The sequence below is a fragment of the Papio anubis genome, chromosome 7, assembly GCF_008728515.1.
Source record: "Papio anubis isolate 15944 chromosome 7, Panubis1.0, whole genome shotgun sequence".
NCBI classification, from domain to species: Eukaryota; Metazoa; Chordata; class Mammalia; order Primates; family Cercopithecidae; genus Papio; species Papio anubis.
In genome coordinates, this window is record NC_044982.1 from 121,873,843 (window position 1) to 121,893,884 (window position 20,042).

Genomic DNA, 20,042 nt, shown 5'->3' on the forward strand with positions numbered 1-20,042 from the left:
TGACCATGATAGCTCTCCTTAGAATACATAAAGTGGCATTTCAGTTTGTACATCAGTCTCTTGTGAGTTCAGCTGTACCCAAGAGATTGACTGACTCTGGCAAAATCAAATCTCTAATCCTATGAAGTCAAGGGTTACATCTTGGGCTTCGCTAAGGTATTAGCACTCTAATGGGCTCTAAGTTGCCAGTCAGCTGCCTACAAGACATCAATACTATCATACCTAAAACCATACCTCTTCCTGTTTCTTAAATTGTTGACTTGCAAGACAGGAATAGCCTAAAGAATATTTTCTTTGAACTACACAGGGTTTAAAAAAATTATCTGATCACACATTTAAAAATTAGATTTCACAAAAAAATATAAGCATGACTTTCCAGCTTCTTTTGGAAACCCAGTCACAAAAGGCTAGAGCTAAGGTGGCTGCCTCCTGGAGGGAAAGCCTGTCTCCTCAGTTCAGTACTCCAGTAACGTGGACCTAGCCTTTACACTCAGTCATTTCAGTAACGTATTATCTGCCGGACCCAATACAACTATGCTGTGACTCCTACTTTAAAAAAGAACAATTTGAACATTTTCTAAGGGATTTTACTGCTTATATAAAAGAAAAAATGTCAGGAAGTAAAAAAAAAGCCTGTTCCATGAATACCACTTTTCCTTTTCTTTTTTTTTCATTTAGCACAAAGAGATGATAAGTTTGGAGACACACCCATATTTCAGAAAACATTTGGATTAAGATAGTCTCTTGGGCATTTCTGTGCATTATTAGATTGGGACCACAAGGGAGTTGGGGAGAGGGTGAGAGTGGGAGAGGAGGCTCATAATGTCCAGTGCTGAGGCTGAGATATGGCAATAGGAGAGTTGGGTGGGAGATGGGGTCAGAAAGTGTGAGGAATCAACCATTCCTACTCTCTATCCTTTTGTCTTGCCACCACTTCTCTTGCCCGAACAAGTCCTGCTTTTAGCTAATGTTGGAGGGGGGGTGAGAAGTAGGGATTAGAGATGAAGTTACAGGCAGAATCATTAGTAGTAGTGGGGCATACAGCATTAGGACAGAAAGTAAGAGGGACTGAGAGGAAATCCCACCCATCCAGTTAGATTGGCCAGTTCTGAGTGGCCATTTATATGAAAGGGACAGAGAGTTGTATGTAAATGGTCAGGGGAAGGTGCAGCCTGTAGAACTCCAATGAGGCAGTTTTATGATTATCTAACAAGTTCAGGAGATAAGGTATTCAACAAAGTACTATTGCTTTATAGCCAAAGGAAGAGAAAATAAAGTTTAATAACTAATGAAGACATTAAGGAATAGAGATCATTCAAAAGAATTCTAAAGTTGCCCTTCAGTTAAAGAAGCTGGAGAAGTGATCTAACTTCAGAAGCTGTCTGCCTTAAGCCCTGCCTTTTATGATCCTGACTGAAAATCACACAACTGGATTTCAGGGGCCCATTCAAGGCCATCCATCAACTGGCCTCCACAGCCAACAACATCTTTTGGTTTCTGCAACTTCATTAGGCAAAGCTCTAAGCCATCCTCCATTACTCTCACTATTCTCTACCTCGGCCTGTGCTTGTATTGCTTCTGGTACTTAAAATGTACACCACCTCTCCTTTAGTCTTGCCCATCAGTTCCTCTAAGGCCTATCTTAAGGCTTGCCTCCATCCAATTACATTGATCCTTGAGAGACTGGTGGTTCCACAAGGAACCAAATGAGCATTAATCTGGGAGTCACATAACCAGGACTGTGGCCCTGATGATGATTCTGAAGTAGCCAATTTATCTTTTCAGTATGTAGATGAAGAATTTGTCTTTAGAGACTAAGTGGTATACCTATGTTAACTTGGTTCACAGCACCAGAATTGAGAGCAGGATTGAAAACCCAAGTCCTCTGATTCTCCATCTATGGCTCTTTCTACTAAAGCATGCATGGTTGTTTTCAGACCATGACGCCTTAGTTGCCAACCATAAACTGATTTATTATTCAAGCTGTTGTGGAAGATAGAGATGGAAGTAAAAAGATTATATAATCTTTTTATATAAATAATCAATTACATAAATCTGGTATTTTCAGGTCATATTTCCCAAACTTTATAGCCTAATGAGAGGAATCTCTTCTAAGTAAGTATCTTCTGGGTTTACTTTACACATTCTGTAGTGTAATTCAGAGGCTAGGCTTTTAAAGAAAGTGTAGGGTGAATCAATCTAGTCTATGGGCACTTACTTCTATTCTACCAAGGAGGTTCTAAAAGGCTAGGAATGTATACTTGAATTCAAGTACAGTTTAAGGTACAATGGGTTAGAATACTGGAGAACACAGCAATAGTATTTATTCATCTCAAGAACCTCTCAGTAGATAATTAACCTGAACCATGATAAAAAACAATCCTATTAGTCCCATTTTTCTTGTGGCTAATGCTATAACACTACTTGCTGTAGTATTTTTCCTTTGCTTCATTTTAAACAGAACGCTTACTATATTACTGCAAGCATTACCACTTTTGTAGCTGCTCCATTTTCCTCCTTGCAATAGAAAAGCAACAGTAATTAGGCAAAAGCATAAATTTTATATTTTTACTCAAGAAGGTGTAATTCTTATAAAAATCTGGGCTGGTATTGTAGACATTATCCACTTTTTCGTAGTTTTTCCGCACTACCAACTAAGAGATGTGGATATTTCAGCCATAAAGGATACAGGGTTTTTAGGATATGTCTCTGTTCTGATGCATACTTTGTCCCACACTGGATTTTTGTGTGAAAGAAAAGATGTATCACAGTTCTAACTTTTGGGACATCATGAACCCCTTTGTCAGTCTGGTGAAGCCTACGGACCCCTTCTCAGAATAATCTTTTATAAATGGATTAAATAAAATACATGGGAACCTATTATACTGAAATGCAGTTCTACCCATGGACCCCTGTACCCTAAACCTATCATAGGTGTGACACAGGTCCCTCTGTCTACCTAATTTTTGGCTTTTCAAAGTGGAATTAATTTTGAGGTTAGAAACACTATCTCTCAGTATGTAGTCAAACAAATACTCCAGTCCAAGGGCCAAGTCATAAAGTGAAAAGGCACAAAGTAAAAAGTATATCATAAGGGAGCAGGCCTAGTCCTGTTAGCAGGTGGCTGCCGACCTGAAATGATTTCAGAGCAGTGCAAAGGCTCTCTTCCTGGATTCCCCCAAATCCCTCTTCTCTCTGTCCACTCATGCTTGAAATCCCTTAATAGAGCCTAACTCCTTTGTTTTAATTAAGTAGCGGATTTGCTCTTGTTAAAAAATAAATACCCATAGGAGAGGTAATACTTGATGCCAAAGATTTGCAAATTTATTTTCAGCAGTAGAACAAGTTTTTCAAATGCAACCTTAAATAGAATGCTGATATATAAGTAAAGGCAAATTTTATAAGAATTTAGTATAATTGTGTATGTCAAAACAAATATAAATAATATAATTGCATATATTATTATGTACTTATATGTATATAATTATTACTTAAATATAGTATGTGCTTACATTATATATTTATTATATAAATATTTATATTATATATTTATTATATATGTATTTATATTGTATATTTCTGGTTATAGCAATATAAACCAATCCTGGAAACAATGAGGCTGTTTTGATGAAGACAAATTATGAAATCAAGAGTTATAAATAACTACAGTCTTACATCTGTCACAGAATGCAATGTATTTATATATTTTATTTTGCCTGCACAAGATGTAGAAAATCCAGATGTGAATAAGCAATTTCAAAAAGCTAACAATTTGTTATGGCAGTTATAATCTCAGAATTTAGTTCAATTAAAATGATCCAGAAACTTTAAAATAGTAGAAATTTTTTGTTTCAAAACAGAGTCACTAACAATGTCTACCAATTGCTTACGTTCCTTGATAATTAAGGATTAGTTGTTAAGTAGTCAGTTGGGGGATATTTGACAAATAGATTCCATAATTAATTTGAATCCTGACTCCGCTTGCTTACTATACAACCTCAGGCAAGTAGCTTAATCTTAGTCTCAGTTTTCTTATCTATAAAATGGTTATAAAAATGGCACCTGCTTAGAAGTGTAAGGGTTAAATAAGATAGTATACATAAAACAATATGTTAAATAAGATAGTATACATGAAACAATGTGTCCGGCAAACTTAATAAATGCTACTATAATTAAAGGGCTAAATTACCAAAAATATTTTTCAAATGTGTCATGTAACATTTTAGGATGTTCTATCATATCCCATTTAAATTTCTTTTCAGGTATCTCACCACCCTTCTCTTTCAGACAGTCTCTGAGTTTCAAAGAAATCTAATTTTGTTTTGCATGTTGAGTCCAAATTTTGACATTATGCTTCATTGTTGACTTTTATCTGCAGTTGTAAACAGAGTAACATTGCAACCTTGCACTGTCAAAGACTGTATAGCTCATTTCAAATCATGTAAGAACCAACCCAAACTTAAATCGAGCAGTGAAACAATCTGTGATGCTATATTATCATGATGTGGCTATATTACTGTAATTGTACAGTTGACTATTATGCTGTGCCAAAAGTATGCATCAGAGAACTTGCCTGGCTTTTAATTGATAGTAGCACACATGTGTTCTAATACTAGTACCAATTAATGTTTACTGAATGATTACCAGGAGTCAGGCACTGCTTTACGACCTTCACACATATTAGCTTATTTAATCTTTGCTTATTTATTTGTATGATTCTTATAGGAGTGTATATGAGCAGATCTGAATTTCAAAATATGACTAGTACAAAGTTACACCCTATCTAATAAAAAACACCTTTATGGGAAATTCAAATGTACACACACACACTCAGAGTAAGCCTGAAAGTACAAATTAACCCACGGACGATCAAATGATCGAATGCATTAAAATTTGGCATCAATTGAAATATGTAGGTATTGTTCTTTATTATACTTAAAATGCTTGAATATTTATCATTAAAAATGAAATACAAATTAAATGCTGAGAACCCCTCTGAAACTCACTGGAGTTCTCTAACAATTTGAAAATGAACATTAAATCCTATTACTCACTTACACTAGGATGTAAAAAGAGCCAAATCAGATTCTTTTCTAAAAGCATAAGTGTGAAGAAGGAAATGAGAGATTTTTAGTACTAATTCATTTTTAAGGAAGGTAAGAACCTTATTAGGTACCCATTATGTGCCAGCAATGTTAATATATTATCTGTATTCTCCATAGCACCCTTATTTAGTAGGCATCATTATCCTGACTTGACAAAACAGGGAACTCAGGATCTGAAATGTAATTTGCTTACCTAGGGTTCAGTAACTGCAAAACAGCAGATAGGACCCAAACTCTGATCCATCTCAGCTCCAAGCCCCTCCCAGCACACCAGATTGCCTCTCCATCTTGCTTCCCCCCATTCATAAAACAGAAAAATGAGAATGAGTGAGACAGAGTAACCTGCTCTTGGAAACACTAGTTAGTTAGTGGCAAGGCTGCAACAAGAGTCCAGTAGTACTGGCATTTCACTAGGTAAATCTTATCAGATGGCCCATGGAGGGGGTATCCTGTGCAACTAGGCCTACTAGGAGCCAGCAAAATCATTACTTCACTTCAAAACTCAACATCAGTCTATATAGCTTCAGAGCAGAGACTGGACAGAGGAGGGGACAAATCAGTCCTGTCCTTAGTACCTATTATGTGTAAAATAGTGCTTGATAAAGGGGAGGATTTGAAAAACAGACAAACAGAGCAGACAACAAGGTTCCTGTCCTCATATCTGTGTGGCAAAGAAAGCATAATCATGTAAAATATTAAACAGTATCCCTGGAGGAGACCTCAGCAATATTCTGGTTCCCTCCCTGGACCCCTACAATAATGTGTTTTAAATGACAGTATAAAACAATGGCACAATACAATATATGAGACTCACCAATAGTAATAACTAATATTTTTCAGAACACTTCTTTGTACCAGGACCTTTGTTAAGTGCTTTGAATTATCTCATTAAAAACTCAACACAATCCTATGAGATAGATACATTTATTATGGACATTTTACATGAGGAAAGGGAGACTGTTTCTGGGAAATCCCAGTCTAGTAAGGATTCACACCAGGCAGTCTGACCCAGAATCACTATTCTGAGAGCTAAAAAGTGGTTTCAGTTCAGCACGGGGTTGGTTTGGGAATGCATGCAAAATCTTGGCAGAGAAGCTCAAGAAACATACCACTGTAAAGACATTAAAATAACTCGGCGGGGCGCGGTGGCTCAAGCCTGTAATCCCAGCACTTTGGGAGGCGGAGACGGGCGGATCACAAGGTCAGGAGATCGAGACCATCCTGGCTAATGCGGTGAAACCCCGTCTCTACTAAAAAAAAATACAAAAAACTAGCTGGGCAGGGTGGCGGGCACCTGTAGTCCCAGCTACTCGGGAGGCTGAGGCAGGAGAATGGCGTGAACCCGGGAGGCGGAGCTTGCAGTGAGCTGAGATTGCGCCACTGCACTCCAGCCCGGGCGACAGAGTGAGACTCGGTCTCAAAAATAAATAAATAAATAAAAAAGAAATTAAAAGAACTCACTACTGTTAGATTTTTTTTCTGAATGTTATCTGACAAGGCTATAGCCTCTCATTGCCTCTCCCTGCCCCCAGAGCAATGGGCTTTAGTGAGACAGCCATCCACCAGCCAACATTCCATGGCTTTCCTCAGCTTTCCCGTCACTCCAAACCAATGCAGAATAGAAATTCTAAACAGCAACAACATACAAAGGCAACACACCACCACCTCCACCACCACCACCACCATCACTGCCATATTGGTGGAATACATTTTGTAGGCTGTGAATGAGGAAGGACATGAAAAGTCATTCCTTTGTTGAAAACTCTTTATCTAAGCAACCTGAAGAGAAAGCTCTCTTTAAATGATGGGAGTGGGATGCTGTGCATGCCACCACAGTCCTTGGGTAATGACTGTATGTCATAAATAGGATATGGCATTTCAGAATGTCTTTAAAGCTATTTCCTTTTGTTCAACTAATTTAATTTACCAAATGCTCCTGGGAAAAGGGAGGGGGGCCAAGATGCTGACTCCACATTTCCTGAAAAATCAACATTTTCTTTTTAAACTGTTCTCAAAGAAATTGCATCTGATTGTTGTCTGCTGGCTCCCTCAAACTCTACCTCTGTCAAAATTCTGCCCCAGCAGGTGTGAGAAAGAATAGATGCAGAACTTGAGTGAATACCCACATCTGTTTTTGGAAAAAGAGAACAGAAGCAGCACAGAAGGAAGTAAAAGAGATAATTGCTGGCTTGAACTACAATACATTTTACTTGTGGGCAGAGGGCCAGCTTACAGCAGGCGGAACATGCAGGCCCATCTTATTGGAATTCAGGGGTGGGCCTCCACTCTTGTCCGGAGACAGCTGTAAACCAGCAGCCCATAGCATCACAATCAGGCACCGAGTTTTGTCAAGGAATGCTGATACGTACAGAAGCAGCTTTGTCTGCCTCAACTGCACCCCTGCCTGGTGAAATGACAGTCAATCTCTGATTCCAGATGACAAGAACTGGATAAAAACTTAAAACAAATGGCGACCTTTCAAAAGATTAATTTGTTTACCAACAAAATGTTCCCTCTTTGTCATCTGAGATGGGGGTGACCTTCACTTTCCCATATCTAGCCTGAAAGGATGCTGACTATAGTCATCTGTTAAGTTAACTCCATCTCAGCAATTATTCCCTTTTTTTATTTTTAGTGACAAGAAGGGTTTATTAATTCACTCTGCTTCTTGTTATGGTTTATAAATGCAACAAGCTCATTCTGAATTACTGCAGTGTAACATCAATTTGTTTAAATCTAATTCTGCTACCGTTGCCAAATTATGTTGTGACTGTAATTGTGGCCATATGCATGGGCTTAAAACACAATCATGTTCTGAAATCGCCCTTCTTTCTCCACTCCCACCCCCTACCCCCACCCCTTACTTCTAGTGCTTCTTCTAATCATTTGACATTAACACAATTGCCTCACTTTCTATCACTTTATCATTTCAGAAATGAGTATGCTTTCAGTGAGAGAGAGATTACTATGTACACCCCAAGTGAAACAGTAAAGAATGAAACTATGATTTGTGAAGTGTAGTTGCTACCCAACTAAGTTAGTGGAAAACACTGCATAACATATGACTCATAAAATCTAGAAATCACAATAGTATTAAATTCAACCTCATGAATAAATAAAAGATTCTAAGTTTACATTGCATTATATATTTATTTATTTGGAAAGTGGGACCAAAGAACTGGTATAATTCTACAGCAACTCATATCTTGCCAAAAAGAAAAATGTTTTTATGATTCTTTTCTAGGTCATAACAGTTATAATCAGAGTTATTTGTGCAGCAATTCAAAGCAATGTTTGGTTTGGCTATTTTGTTATGCATTCATAATCATTCTTTTAAAATTCATGTTAACAGATACATGTTTCAAGCCTTTTAAGAAACACTTTTTATTTAAAAGAAATAAATCAAAGTCAAATTTTCTGTAGCTCTCTTAATGTGTTATATTATAAACTCTAACTGGAACTAGATGTCAGTGAGGAAATGTGAACAGTACCAGGGATTTCTTCTTGCTTCCACATACCTTTGAGGACCTACTAGAAAAAATGTTAGAAGGCTGTTTGTTACTATTTGGCAGACTGAAGATATTGAAAAAACCACCAGTGAGTCTCACTTTTAACACGTTTTTGGTAAATTGATTTTACATAACAGAGTCACAGGATATACAATTTTCAAGATAGTTTTGCAATATGAGTATGTGTGTCTGGCAGGGGTTATATGTGTTTTCAATGCACTAAAATCCTTGCATCAGCCTCTTATTATCAGGAGGAATACACCACTTCCTAAGATGGAGAAGATACCAGCTTCTGGGAACAAATAATGTAAAGTGGCTACATATTCACATTTGCTCTGTCAAAAATGTCTAAGGTTATTTACAGGCTTTTGACAAGCTGATCAAGTTTCATAAGAAGTAAGGAAACACATGGCCCTCGGCAGCCAAATAATAATCCCCTTCGAGTGTTTAGTTCTAAAATGATTAGCTTTGATGATGCCTTTCTAATTAACTATACATCACAATGCTAGACACATTACTCTAGTTTGGGTTAGTGCTTTTGAAATGATTTTTATAAGTGGTAAATCACAACTGCATTTATCCCCAAATGCTTTATATGACTGTTTAAAACCAAATACCTGAACAAACTTCTTTCACAGTGCTTTTTGCACAATGCTTCTGTTTTGTAAATCCAAAATGAAAATACTGTTTTTCAGTTAGTACTACCATACAACTATATCAACACAAAATGATAACTATTTGATCAAAAGGCTGACAGTTTGAAAAAAATATACATAATGTACATCCAATTTTAAGTTGCTCTGGTGTAGATATTTATGGCATCAAGTTTGACAGAAAAAGGAGATTTAATACAGTAAATGAACATCTATTAGCTATATGTCATAAAAGGCAAAGTGCTTTCCCAAATTCTCTTTGCTCAAAGTATATAGATACAACATCCAAGGCATTCATTCTATTTGGAAATTGGAAAAATATATAATTAATGACTAAGAATCTGTCCCAAGTTTTGGATATAATTTTGAAATCTCTATTTACTGAAGTCTGAATCTTCATTCAGATTCATAAAGCAAAGCATAATCCTTTTTAAATCTAGAGGTATGCCTTTTAAAACTCCAGTACTCATCAGAAAAAGTTCGCATGAAACACAACAGTTGCCTCGGGCTACAAAGCCTCAGTACTCCTCCAGCTAAGCCAATATTAATTCTAGATTGAAGAGGAAAACCAACAACAACAAAAGAGAAATCTGCTTCTGTCTGTGTTGCCAGAGAAATAATATTTGTATTTCAAGAGCTTTGGGCTCATGGGAAACAGATAAAAACCCTTTCACATTATTCACAGTGACATTTTAAATAAAGTTTCAGCAGGAATAAAAATATCTAACTTTCCGGTTATTTCTTAGGCTATACAAGTATTTGTAAGATAAAGTGCTCTTAAACCAAACCTGTTAGAATAACATAAAGCACATATAAAGAAACCGAAAATACATTTCAGGGTTACATGAATGAAGTAGGCAGTTGAAAATGTCTATGTAGGAAATTTGGAAGATTAATCTAAGAGACTATTATGCTAGTTAGAAATGGCTTTGCAATTTAATTCTAACATTAATCTTGCTTTTAGTTTTGATTTCACCAAGTCATACATTTAAGAGCTTTTGAGAGAAGCCAAAGGTTAAAAATATATTTACAAAAATAGAGATGTTACCTCAGTAATTGTTTTCAGTGTTAGAAATGATCTCAAATTAAATAATTTTCCAGTTAAAATGAAGCACTACTCTTAATTCTCCTAAGAAAACTCCACAACATGGAAAGAGTACAATCCTTGCTTTAGGACAAGGTAGCATCTAGTCAATGGCAAAAATGGGCATCAACTCTGAGATCTCTTACTGCAAATCTACATTTGATTCTTTTTCCCTCTCATTATTTTGCTGACACAAAGGATTAGTCCCTGCTTACCTCAGCTTTAGAATAATATTCTCATATATTTGTACATTATGAGAGTATATACAAGTGAAGAGGATTCTGTGCTGTTGTTTTATTTTGATTTTTCTAGTGCTAAGCCTACTATCAAAGAAATACAATATTTAAAATTTCTCTATTAATTCTTTTTGCTGGTAAATTATTTCCTTATTAAAATTATGGTACTAGATTATTTAGGAATATCAAATAAAATAGAGAAATCTGAATGAGCTACAAATAAGTCTTTAAAATAGGCGTACATTTTCTTAATCATTGCTAATTACAAACAGAATGAGAGCCACTCCATCTCCAAAAAAATTCCAAAGACAAAAGGATTACAATCTTTACTTAATATCTACATTACATCTTACACTACTAATAAATGACTTTTATTTCTTAAAAAATAAGAGCTCATTAAAACAACTCATTACTTACACATGCTTTTCTCTGATTAATATATGGTAAACTGATTCCATAGTTCGCATTTACAGCAGCTCTGTGGTGGATGTTTTCAGGATCCTGCATGATTTTTACATTCAACCCTATCTTTCGCTGAAACAAAGAAACAATGAAACTTTCATGCTGGATGAACAAAAATGCTTACTAACATTTTATATCCTCAAAGGAGTTTAAAGTTCTTTGGAAATAATTATTTTAATGAAATTCTCACTGGAAAAAAATATATTTGGATCTTTTATTTAGGCTGCTAATCAGTCCCTTTTATTCACAGAAAAGGAACTTTCTATAGGTTTTCCTCCGTATATCCCATTGCTCCCACAAATACATCCTCAGACACATTTTCTCAAAAATAACGCTGGAAGCCAACCAAGGTGGGCAAAGGACTAGATAGAATACCTGGTCTTAATTTATTTTTAGCTTTCCAGGTCAAGGATTTTGCCAATGAAATCTATACCACAAATACACAGGCAGAGGGCTCCCTTGGTCTGTTAATGTGGCCACTTTCCTCTAGGGACATTTACAGGTAAATCTCAATTTGGGCCTGGTAAATTTACAACAAATTTATCTACTCCTTCACAGAGATTCTGTTATCTGCAAGAATAATTTATGCTTTCATTAGGAAAAAAAAAAAAAAAAGCCTCTTGTTTGAACCACTTATTCCTCATTTTAAATAATTCAAATTAGTTATCATTGACATGCTTAAAAATAAACCATGAGAGTGGGCCACATAGTGGTGGTGGGAAGGGGCACTAGATAGTTGTCAGGACCCCTAGGTGCCAGCTCTCCTCTCGACTGCTCTGTGTGACCTTGGGTAAGTCACTTCACCTCTATGGAAGTCAGTTTCTTTATTCGCAAAATGCATGTTAGACTTGATGGTCTCTTGAGGAACCATGCCTGAGCTTTGGGATTCTATGATTTTAGGCTAAAAGATAATTTTGCATGTAGGGAATATGGTATTATTAATAATTTCTAGTCTTTTGTGATTTTTAAAATTGTAATACAATGCATATACCATAAAATTCACCCCTTTAAAGTGTACAATTCAGTGGTTTTCAGTATATTCCTATAACCATCGCCGCTATCTAATTCCAGAACATGTGCATCACTCCAAAATGAGACCTCATACCCATTAGCAATTGCTCCCCATTCCCTCCTCCCACTAGTTCCAGGCAACCAGTAATCTACTTTGTGTCTCTACTGATGTATATCTATTCTGGACATTTCATAAAAATGGAGTCAAAATATGTAGGTTTGTAGGCTTTGTAACTTTTTTAAAAGGAGGTTAGAAGTACCGTGAGCAACTTAACTGTTTTCCCTTCAATTAAGTGTCTTAGTTTTGAGGGTGATCTGACGCAGTTGTTAAAATGGTTGTAGGAATCAGACAGATTTGTTCATGATCCGGCTATTTCTTTGACATAAGCATTCATAAAGGGTCTGTGCCTAAGGTCAAAGTGAAGAAGAAGGCTACAAAAATATCTACAGAATGTATGCTAGATAAGCATAGATATGTCTAGGTAAGGTCTTTCTTAACAGATATTCCAAATCTTCCTTTTACTTTTTAATAGCATGTTTGTTGTTGTTGTTTTGAGATGGAATCTTGCTCTGTCACCCAGGCTGTAGTGCAGGGACACAATCTCCGTTCACTGCAACCTCCGCCTCCCAGGTTCAAGTGATTCTCCTGCCTCAGCCTCCTGAGTAGCTGCGATTACAGGTACATGCTACCACACCTGGCTAATTTTTGTATTTTTAGTAGGGACAGGGTTTCACCATGTTGGTCAGGCTGGTCTCGAACTCCTGACCTCATGATCCACCTGCCTGAGCCTCCCAAAATGCTGGGATTACAGGTGTGAGCCACCGTACCCGACCAATAGCATTTCTTAAACCAAATCTCCAAATAACTGTCCTCAACTGTCTACTTTATTTAATCTGGGCAAGAATACAGGATTCAAACAAGGCATGTCTATTTCCTTCTCCTTGAGGTACATGTGGTCACAAAAGTAATGTCATACCTAATTATAAATGGCTTTTCTTCTGTGGGTAATACTCACAGCACTACTCCAAGGTTTTTGCATGGAAGCAGATTGCCTCTTCTATTGAAATTAATACCTGAACATAATATTTTCCTTCTTAAACGTTCAGAATAATTGCTATTCTACCAAGGATTGGGAAATTGCTAATATGTATTATATTGACTGGATCTGGGTTTTTGTAATTAGGGTATTTTTTAAATGTGTGTATTCTGGATATAGAATTGATGGTAATAGCTTCATCTATGTCTAAGCTGTTAGAACTTTTTAATTATGGGATTATTTGCTCAGTGGGCCATAGCAGTTTTCTTAGTTTTATCATGCTCCATCAAGTTTGTGTGGTTATAGGTCTGGTATAGGGAGGAAATGGCCAAATACAGAATCACTGTTAAAACTGGCCTTAAAATCCTGTAGTGTTCTGCTTATTGTTAAATTCTGTAGCACTAGACATAGTTATTTCCGAAAAGAAATCAGTATGTAAATAGAAATCCAACAGAAATGATAGATGTACTATCAATTCTTTATTGTTGGGTTCTAAAGCAATGACTTGAGGTTAAAAGATAATTTAAAAATATTAATGTTCTCATATTTACTATTTTGGTACCATTGCTTGTGTATACCAAAATAGTAATATGTAGCACACATGATTTAATTGCTCTTTTCAAAAACACTTAAAAGGCATCTATGTTTAAAGAATATTAACATAATCATACGAGCATAGTGGCTCATTCCTGTAATCCCAGCACTTTGGGAGGCCGAGGTGGGTGGATCATTTGAGGCCAGGAGTTCGAGACCAGTCTGGCCAACATGGTGAAACCCGTTTCTACTAAAAATACAAAAATTAGCCAGGTATGGTGGCGGGCGCCTGTAGTCCCAGCTACTTGAGAGGCTGAGGCATAAGAATTGCTTGAACCCAGGAGGTGGAGGTTGCAGTGAGTTGAGATCATGCCCTGCACTCTAGCCTGGGCAACAGAGTGAGGCTCAGTCTCAAAAAAAAAAAAAAAAAAAAAAAAAAAAAAAAAATTTAACATAACAAATGTTTCGCTGAAATTCACTACCAAATACATTCAAAACCTAAATTTGTCTTACAAACCATCTACTGTGATATATGGGAAAATACTTACAAACATATGTTGTATTATGAGACCCAATAATAGGTTTTCAAGAAAATCAATTATAGACTTCAAAAACAAAAATAAAATTAATCATTCCATTAAGCAGGAAAGTATGCTCTGGAAGATGATCATTTTTTACCAACAGTAAGATAAATATCAGAAATAATTTCAGAAAATTTTAGTAAATTGGTCAAGAAAAGATATCAATGTATGTAATCTATCTTGAGTCACTAAACAATCTAAACTTTGTATTCTCTCCTTTTGATGGTAATTACAAGCAGATATATCAAATGTGACTCTCATTCAGACTTTGGTTTGTAAGAACAAAAGTTATTATCAGAGCCAATTACTGTTTTACCTACATGGCTGCACAGAAGCAGGGAGCTCAATTTTCATCTCATCAGTGATTTTGTGGTATTTATTTTATTACTATGCCCACAAAGCTATATAAGAAGGAAATAGCTTATGCTATTAAAACTAGGGTTGGAATATAGGAGGCTAAGGTTTCTTTTAGAAGAACTTCTGAATTAAAAACACTAGGCAGCGTGTAATGCCAGCTCCCCAGACATGGGTAGACCATAAAATGACACACATCTGAGCAGTAGATCCCACACAGAGTAATCAAAATTGAAATGCTTCACAAACAAAGTTGAGAGAGGCTATTTACGAAGTTACAGTATTATCAACAGTGTTTGCTGCAAGTAATGTCTTCTAAAGTGGATATTGCTTAATATCATATTCCCACTGGTTAAAGACAGCTGCTGTTTAGTCTCAGAAGCAGAGAAAAGAAAAATACAAAGAATTTAGTCACCTTTAACACTCATTCTTTCAATCACTGTCTCATGTAATACAAAGAACAATAGACGTCAAGTCCTGATTTGAGCTGTGTGATCTAGATTTCTCATTTGTAAAACTGGGTAGTAACACTTAGCTTCATAGGGTTGTTTTGTTATAAATTATAAAGTACTATTCTGGAGCCAATGTGAAAGAGGCTCCCACTGGCCCCAAAATAACGATTACAATGGATTGAAACACTTCAAACATACAAAAATCCATGAGTTCTTAATAATATTCTCTTCTCCTCAAAAACCTAGTTGATAAAATTGATAAATTAACCTAAAAATTGATAAATAAAAGAAGTAATTAAGCAAAAAGTAAGTAATTAAAACTGGTTTTCAGAGTCACCAAAGAGTTGCTAAAGAAAACTTCCTCACAGAGGCTAAAAAAATGCAAAGGAATGATAGAATTCTAAAAATCACTACTTTGTAATTCCTAATGAAATAATGTATTAAAGCAAATATCAATGGTTGCTAATATCATTAAGTGAAAGGTTGCAGAGAATTTTATAAAAGACATATAAAATTTTAAAAGACATTATAAAATTTTATAAAAGACAAATTCAGCTGATAATTCTCATTGATCAGTCTTAATATTATTAAAAGACAAAAAAAGAAATTGCCTCTTGATATGCTATAAAAGAAAATACACAGGCACTGGGTATAGCACCATTGTACAATAAGAAGTAGTCCTGCCAAAAAGACAGAATCTGAATACAATCAAGCTTCTAGATAAAACTACCAATTTACAAGAGATACTAGGGACAGAGGAACATGTAAAATGGCACCACGGGATTGCAATCAGATAAATCCAGACTGTGAGAAGAACCTATATGACAAATGACCTGGTTTCTTCAACAAATAATTGACATTAAAATTTTTTTATTTTTAATTTTTGTGGATACATAGTAGGTATATATATTTATGGGGTATATGAGCTATTTTGATACAAGCATATAATAAGTAATAATTACATCAGGATAAACAGCCATCATCTCAAGCATTTATCCTGTCTCTGTATTACAAACAATCCAGTTATATGCTTTTATTTTTAAATGTACAATAAATTGTTGAGTATAACAGAGTGACCAGCCAGTGTCACCTTCTTTTGATATACTAGATCTTATTCATTCTATTTAACTATATTTTTGTGCTCATTAACTATCCTCACTTCTCCCCAAGCCCCACACTACACTTCCCAGCCTCTGGTAACCGTCCTTTTACTCTCTATCTCAGTGAATTCAATTGTTTTAATTTTTAGCTCCACAAATAAGTGAGAACATGTGAATCCTGCCCTTCTATGCCTGGCTTATTTCACTTAACATAATGATCTCCAGTTCTATCCATGTTGCTGCAAATGACAGGATCTCATTCTTTTTTTTTTTTTTGGCTGAATATATTCCATTGTGTGTAAGTGCCACATTTTCTTTATCTATTCATCTGTTGACGGACACTTAGGTTGCTTCCAAATCTTGGCTAGTGGGAATAGTGCTACAATAAACATGGGAGTGCAGATATCTCTTTGATACACTGATTTCCTTTCTTTTGGAAATGGGATTGCTGGATCATATGGGAGCTTTATTCTTAGTTTGCTGTTGTTGCTGTTTGAGACAGATTATTGCTCTGTCACCCAGCCTGGAGTACAGTGGCACAATCTATGCTTACTGCAACCTCTGCCTCCCAGGTTCAAGTGATTCTTGTGCCTCAGTCTCCCAAGTAGCTGAGATTACAGGCATGCACCACCACACCCAGCTAATTATTGTATTTTTTAGTAGAGATAGGGTTTCATCATATTGGCCAGGCTGGTCTTGAATTCCTGGCCTCAAATGATCCGCCCACCTCAGACTCCCAAAGTGCTGGAATTACAGGAGTAAGACACCACGCCCAGCCTATTTTTAGTTTTTTGAGGAACTTCCAAACCGTTCTTTATAGTGGTTCTATTAATTTACATTCCTACCAACAGTGTAGGAGGTTTCTGTTTTCTCCACATACTTGCCAGGATTTGTTATTGCCTGTCCTTAGATAAAAGTCATTTTACTGGGGAAGATAATATCTCATTGTAGTTTTGATTTGCCTTTCTCTGATGATCAGTGATGCTAAGCCACCTGTTTGTCATTTGTATGTCTTATTTTGAGAAATGTCAATTCAGATCTTTTTTTTTTGACCAAGTCTCACTCTGTCGCCCAGGCTAGGAGTGCAAGTGGCATGATCTCAGCTCACTGCAACCTCCACCTCCCAGGTTCAAGCAGTTCTCCTGCCGCAGCCTCCCAAGTAGCTGGGATTAAAAGCTACGACATCACGCCTGGCTAAATTTTGTATTTTTAGTAGAGACGGGGTTTCACCATATTAGCCAGGCTGGTCTGGAACTCCTGACCTCAGATGATCTGCCTGCCTTGGCCTCCCAAAGTGCTGGGATTACAGGTATGAGCCACCATGCCCAGCCTCTTTTGCCCATTTTAAAATCAGATTATTAGATTTTTTTCTCCTAGAGTTGCTTGAGCTCCTGATATATTCTGGTTATTAATTCCTTGTCAGATTAGTAGTTTGCAAATATTTTCTCCCATTCTATGGGTTGTCTCTTTGTTGATGGTTTCTTTTTGCTGTGCAGAAGCTTTTTAACTTGATGTGATCCCATTTGTCCATTTTTGCTTTGTTTGCCTGTGCTTGTAGGGTATTACTCAAGAAATCTTTAAATGACATGTTTTAAACGAGGGAAACTGTTTAGATAAAATGAAATACAATTATAATGTGTGGACCTTGTTTGCATCCTGATTCATGCAAACAACAGTAGAATGACAATTTAAAGACAATTGGGGAAAATTGCACATGGACTGGGAATTATACAATATTCGTGAACTGTTGTTAAGTTTTTGGCATGATGGAGGGAAAGATGGACAAGGATGTTTGCAAGAGAGAGACTATGGTGCTGAACCATTGAATCAGTTAGAAGAGATTTAGATTATATACCAGAAAACGCTAATGGGGTCTATGCTCACTAGTTACAGGTGATAATGGTTATTTTTAAAAATCTTTACCAAATAACATATGATAAAGTGAAACGATATAATGTCTGGGATTTACTTTCAAAGACTTTGCCAAAAATAGTAGAGGGAATAGATGAAATTAGAATGGAAAAATTATGTTAACTGTAAAAGCTGAGAGATGGTTATATGGATTTTTGCTTCTATTCAAAAATACATTTTCTTAATAAAGTGTCAACCAAAATTAAGGTGTAATTAAAATGTAATGATTCATTATTTTATTATTAATTCTTTATTTTATTTATTTATTATTTTATTATTAACTCTAACACTCTATGCTCTATTACCTCCCCTCTTATCTCCCTGTTAAGGCTAGAAGGATCAACAAAGTAGAAGCCCTCCACAATCATAGCATCACTTAACTCCATGCTGCTTCTAAATAGCCCAGCTGCTGCCTAACTGCCTCAGGTTCACAAAACCTAAAGGCTTACCTACTTCTATTGAGATGTGGCCTTCCCGTTTTCTCTTTCCTACAGGAGTTGAACTGGAGAATAAGAGAAGGGTTAGGGGAGAGAGCTAACATTTTTTCAGGTCCCATTTTGTGGCATGCACCAGAACAGGTGGGTGTCGTCATATTCAACTGATTTTCGGATTTTAGTCCTAAAAATAACAATAGGAAGTATATGATATTGTCACTACTTTGCCAATGAGGATAATTGGTTAAGTGACTTCTCAAGGTCACACAATCCAGAAGTGAGGAGACAGGATTTGATTTACGTCTCTGAATCCAAAGCCTTATTTCATCACAACATACTGCCACATTATAAAGAAGTGTTAGGTGATGCACTCTTGATTCAACTTCCTATCATCCTATCAGATCCTTTACCCACTCTACTCCCCACAGGCACTGCGTGGTCCATGCTTCACTGATTATTACATAGACCTCCTTAATAGTCCCTTAGATGGGTCTCTTTACCTCCAATCCATCTTCTGCATGATGGCCCGCCCTTAATCACTGAATCGAATATGTCTCTCACCTTTAAAATCCTCCACCAGTTTCCCTTAGGGTGGTGTAGTCTGAACCATTCCTACTTTCCAGCCCCCACTCCTGCCATTCCTTCCTGACAAGTCTGTGCACTTTTCATGCTGAATGACCAATGCCCACACACAACACGCTCTCTCCACCTCTGCAAGTGAGCATGCTGTTCCTTCTTCTGGGAATGTCTTCTTCTTCCCTCTTCAGTGTCTTCTGGTCACACTTTTATTCAAACTTCAATTTCAGTCAGGCCCAAATTACTCTGGAAGGTCTCCTCCAACCTCTTTCTCTCCTTCTTTAATTCCAACAAAATTCATTCATTCATTCAGACACTTCTTGAGAGCCTAGTAGGTGTTAGAAACAGGAAAGATGAAGTCCCTGACCATGTGGATCTTACATTCTTGAAGGTATGTGAGGAATCAGACAATAAGCACATAAACAGATATAAAATTAATTTCAGATTGCCCTAAATGCTCTAAATAAAATACACTAGGATAATGGGATAGAGAATAAGAGAAAACTACCTTAGATATTATGGTCAAGAACAGCCTCTATGAGGAGACAACAATTAGACTAAGACCAGAGTGATGAAACTGAGCTAGTTAAGCAAAGATCTCTAAATGACTGAGGAGTGAGAAACTGATGATTCGTGAAAGGAAATAACTGTAGAAACTAAGGCCTTAATAAGAGGCTGGCCTTAATAGGAGAGGGACACTTCCGTTATGATTAGAGAGAAGGCACAGAAAGTACATCTCGACCTAGAAAGGCTGATGTATTTGGTTAGGATTCATTTGTCTATATGTGACTAAAAACTGGAAGAATATCGTTTAAATAGGACAGAATTCAGTCTTCTCATGTACCTGAAGTCCAGAGGTAGGTTGTTCAGGGTTGATTTGGAAGTCATAAAATTGTTAGGGATCAGACCCCTTCTAGCTCAGTACTCTTCTATCCCAATATGTGGACCTACTCTTCCTGTCTAAGATGGCTGCTAGATAGAGTTCCAACATCATAGATTCATC

At 36.5% G+C, this 20,042-nt stretch overlaps 1 protein-coding gene across 7 annotated transcripts in view; it reads right to left on the reverse strand.

The window, feature by feature from the left end:
- Positions 1 to 20,042, reverse strand: part of IQCH (IQ motif containing H) — a 257,954-nt gene that overhangs the window by 194,031 nt on the left and 43,881 nt on the right. For all 7 annotated transcript variants that reach the window (XM_031668549.1, XM_031668548.1, XM_009210478.3 and 4 more), the window contains exon 5: positions 11,005 to 11,121. In XM_031668549.1, the coding sequence (XP_031524409.1) occupies positions 11,005 to 11,121 (117 nt within the window). The remainder of the gene's footprint in view (positions 1 to 11,004; positions 11,122 to 20,042) is intronic.